Source organism: Oncorhynchus mykiss, chromosome 27, assembly GCF_057628025.1.
Source record: "Oncorhynchus mykiss isolate SJ-2025 chromosome 27, ASM5762802v1, whole genome shotgun sequence".
Classification (NCBI taxonomy): Eukaryota; Metazoa; Chordata; class Actinopteri; order Salmoniformes; family Salmonidae; genus Oncorhynchus; species Oncorhynchus mykiss.
In genome coordinates this window covers 4,740,165-4,745,000 of record NC_143048.1, presented here as the reverse complement: position 1 = coordinate 4,745,000, position 4,836 = coordinate 4,740,165, and the positions used below count along the sequence as shown (strand labels likewise).

General features: G+C 39.9%; 1 protein-coding gene across 1 annotated transcript; it reads right to left on the bottom strand.

Moving 5' to 3' along the window:
* Window positions 1-3,579: 3,579 nt before the first annotated feature.
* On the bottom strand, window positions 3,580-4,076 carry LOC149971202 (fucolectin-5-like). Its single transcript, XM_090223444.1, has 2 exons — window positions 3,883-4,076; window positions 3,580-3,730 (listed from the first exon to the last, which is right to left on the bottom strand). Exons 1-2 carry the CDS (start codon window positions 4,074-4,076, stop codon window positions 3,580-3,582), a joined length of 345 nt encoding a protein of 114 aa, XP_090079570.1.
* Between the last annotated feature and the right edge of the window lie 760 nt (window positions 4,077-4,836).

Here is a 4,836-nt window from a genome sequence, read left to right as displayed (position 1 = left end):
ATGGAATAGTAAAGTTGAGATGCAGTATGTTCCTCCCTCTAGTAAAATCCTGATCTGTTCTACAGCACAGTTGTCGTGTTTTGAGTGGAGCTGTTGAGAGACTAGGCTCCGGCCATGTGTGTCTGTTACTCAAACATCTCCAACTGCCTGTAAAACTCGAGTCATACTGTCACGGATCCCTCCGGAACTATCATTACGCACACCTGGTCCCTATTCCCATTGATTAGTAATTGTATAAGTGTGCCCTTTGTTTACCATTGTCCTGTCGATTGTTGTTCCAATGTCCGTTGGTTCGTGTGAGTACATGTGCTATGTTGTTTTGGGCCTCCGTGCCACGTATATTTAGCAGATGATTACCGGTCTCGTCCCGTGTGATAATCATTGTGCGATTGTGTATTCATTCGAGGTATTCCTCTCTCTTTTGTTTGGGTTTCAACCCTGTGTTTTGTATATGTTTTTGTTTGGTCTTCGTCCCCGTGCCTTTACACAGCACGCTGTCATTTGGGAAATAAAAAACCCTATTACGCATTCCTGTGCCTGTCTCCCGACCCTTTATGCCAGCGTGACACACATAAGTGGTGCTCACTCAGATATCAATCAGATGTTCTTATCACTTAACGTTTTTTAAGTACTGTTAACAAATATTAGATGACTTTGTTAATATAACTTTTATATCTGTGTTCTGCTGATCTAAAGTTATTGAGTTTTTACAAGTTATGATTATTTAATATTTTACAGTCATTCTAAACTTTATTAAATAAGTTGTACTTGGTTCTATTATGTTATATGTCTTTAACTTAAAGTAATATAGTAGTTGTCAGGCACATTCATATTTGAGTTAAAAACACTTGATTTATCTGTGTTGTGCTGATATAGATTTATTACGTTTCTGCAAGTTATTAATACTTAATAGGGTCAAGTGGCACTGTTTTTAGAGGACTGTGGGTAATTCAACATTTTCAGACTTTATGATAGTTTTACATAATGTTGTATGCATGTTTGAAGAAAGAAAAGTATATTTCTAAAATAGTATTAAGCAGTTTTGTCACGCCCTGATCTGTTTCACCTGTGTTTGTGATTGTCTACGCCCACCTCTAGGTGTCACCTGTTTTTCTCATTATTCCCAGGGTATACCTAGAGAACACAGGTAGTTTATACCTGTGTTCTCTGTTTGTCTGTTGCAAGTTCGTTCTTTATGTGCTCCGGCTTTTTCCAAGTCTCTGTTTTTCTAGTTCTGACCTTTGCCTGCCCTAACACTGAGCCCGCCTGCCTGACCATTCAGCCTGCCCTGACCTAGAGCCTGCCTGCCACTCTGTACCTCCTGGACTCTGACCTGGTTTATGACCTTTTGCCTGTCCATGACCTGTCTCTTGCCTGCCCCTTGTTTTCAACTAAATATCAGAGACTCGAACCATCTGCCTCCCGTGTCTGCATCTGGGTCTCGCCCTGTATCGTTGTAAGTTTGTTCTGCTATGAGGTGTAATTGATCATGATGAATGGATATCAAAACCGTCGAGCAAATTGACGTTTAATAACGAGACAAGCCATTCCCACCATGAACAAGGTCATGCACACCACTTAAATGCTTACAGTTTGCTGGAATGAGCACGGGTTCAAATGTCACCTCGTCAAGTACAGAAAACAATATTAAACATTAAGACACGACCACTGAAAATGACTCATCAGAACTACTTACACTTGAGAAAAATGTGCAATGAAGATTGATCATTTAAGTAAAATGGGCACTACATTTTTATGTTCAAACCAACAAATATTAAGTAACTTCCATCGTTATAGTTCAGAATACACAATTCAATTTAGTGTCAACATTTTTTGGAAAACAGTAAAGTACTTAGAACTTAAAAAGATAACCACATGGGTGGTGGTCACGTTATAACTTGAAGTATTGAACACTGACATGCTTTGAGTTGGGTTACTCAAATGGTTCTGGGCACCGGGTTTCATTAGCAGAACTAAAGACTTTTTACAGTACATAGTCCATCCCTCACTATCCTCCATGTGTTTGTTTTCTACTTTCTGACACTCCTTAATATGTTTTAATGAATGTCTACTGATGACTGTGGGTTTGTGTACGTGTGACTGTGTGTTAGTGTATGAGCTTGCGTAGCCTGCATGTGTGTGGACTGTGGACATACTGTATGTGCGTTCCCCTCTCCATCTCCACCAGCTCCTCAGTGTGATGTTTTCCATTAGCTCTAATGAGTTCTAAGTGGCCAATACTTTCTTCTGCAGGGAACTCGTGTCAAACTAATTCACTTTTAATGAGAGGAAACCGACTGATTAGAGTGTTTTTCTTGGCAAACGAGCCAATTAATTCTCTGTTTGGTCGAAGCTGGGGCAAGAAGCAAGCCTTTCTTTCGGGCAGAGAACGCTCATCCAAGCTCTAGGTCTATCTGTCTGCCCTATTTACATAGTCATTGAACACGGGTCACTTTAATAATGTTGTACCCCATATACTGTTTTACCCACTTCATATGTATATACTGTGTTCTAGTCAAAGCTCATCCTACAGTATAACTACTGCTGTACACCCCTTTTCTATTCATACTGTCTTTGCACACCTATTATGTATATTATATTCCAGACTCTGACATTGCTTTCTTTTTGTATTTACATTGTTTTGTATTGTTACGTATTACTGCACTATTTTCACACTGCTTTGTTTGGCAGGACTTTTACTAGGCCCTTATAGGTAGTAAAGCTTCAAACGCAATGGGATCGTTCAGTGAAATGATGTATTCGGATTTTTGTTTCCTTACTGCACTGAGGAGTGTCTGCAATCCACATTGGTTTGGGTAGAAAAGTCACCGCCAAGAAATGCCAACGTTAGCGTTTTCAGACAACAAAAAAACATTACTTTTACTCAGTATAGACTGTGTTTAAAGTTACACTTCGCACTACTACAACAGTGTTTCTGTTTCGGGAATAAAAACAAAGATATTTTCCTGCCTATTGTTTAACCATTGATACGTTCTGGCGGCCATTTTGAGATCTTAATTAAGGAGGTGGTCCTGTGTGGCTCAGTAGGCATGGCACCTGCAACGCCAGGATTGTGGGTTTTGATTCCCAGGACCAACCATGCATAAAATATTTATGCACGCATGACTAAGTCTCTTTGGATAAAGGTATCTGCTAAATGGCATATTATATTAGGAGCACCAGGTACTGCCAGAGTGTCTACCAATGGCATGTCCCTCTTTCCACTTGTCACTCAAAACATTTATGAAGTGTAAATAGCCCTCACTTTATATTAGGTCATGCAGATATACTTTACTGATGATTAGTACATTTATAAGGACCTATAATTAACATCTCATTAAATTATTGTCTAGATGACATGATGTGATCACGTGAAATGCTCTAGATTCACTCTTTATCTTCACCAAATACTTTAACTTTAGCAGCCATTAAAATGGCAGAGGCGTTACTTACGGACAGTCTATAAAACAGTCTGATTATTTAAAATCCCAAAAGTAATCTAAGAATGAAAAGCCCAGGAGACAGTGTACGGTTGCTGTAGTTTGAGTGTTAGTGGTATGTTCGTATCAATGTTCAGATTCAGTCCAGTGGTGCCCTGTAGCTCTCCACCTCACACAGGGTCAGGTACTCATTCCTCCCTGGAATGACCACGTTGATGTATTGTCCCTCCATGCCGTTACAATGGAAGGTGCTGAAGGCGCGCTCTGGGACAGAAGGGACCAAAGCACGTCTGCAGGATGAATCACAATGACAAGTTACTGCAGAAATAGTAACTATGACTCTGTTTGCACACAGTCCCATGTGAACTCACTCTGACGCTAACAAAATTGAATAATTTGCCCAGTTGAGCAATTCAGTGGAACCACAACTCCCATAGTTCACCTGGGATTGTTGTTGCCATTGTTGTCCTCCACAGAGTCTCCAATCCGGATCTCAGCTCCATTCAGTCTGCTGGAACAACAATCAATTCTGTTGGTGATGGTAATGAAGAACACTGTATGTATTAAGCAGGTCCAATCACTACCATGGGTTAGGTTCAATCTCAATGTGCAGGAGCCATGTGTCACGGTTCCCATCAATGGCGTTTAGAACATAATAAACGCCAGTATTGATTACTGGGTGGCTTTTCCCCGTAATGCCACGTTCTTTCCTGGACAAGATGCAAAAAGAGTTGTGAGAAATAAGCTAATTGTGGTTACACATTTAAATTGGTTCGTATAAGAGCTGATTGCTCTGACTTAGTTACTAATTAACCTGTAACATTACTTCAATGATACTCAAATGCAATATAAAGTGATTGGTCTCTCTCTCTCTCTCTCTCTCTCTCACAACAATATTTGGAAGTTGATCCAATATTTTTGGTAGCCTGCAGCATAGTCTTCACTTTTCAGCAGGAGCCATTTGCTTTCTAACCTTTGTTTTCCCTCAATTGTATTGGAAATATTGTGAAAGTCCTGTTTGGTCTGCATGCTGCTTTTTTCACTGACAGATTTGCCGCGCGTTCCTGACTGTAGGCTATTCCTTGTTCTTTGGGCTACAATCCACAGCTAGGCTTTTTATTTAAACAAATAAATAAGCGATTGATCCTCTGTGGCTAAATTATAGGGCTTCTCTTGGCGTAGTAGGCTATTCTGAATCATGTCATTTATTTATGAACAGACAGCAGTAATTCTATCATTTTGGCAAATGCATTTCAATTTACAGGGGCGCTGCAGTTCTTTCAGAACCCTTCGCGCGGCAATGATTATATGAGGAAATAAATGATGAAGTGCAACGCAGGAACCCCAAAATACAAGCTTGTAAACAAAGAAATGTAAAAGAGAAATAGCACTACAA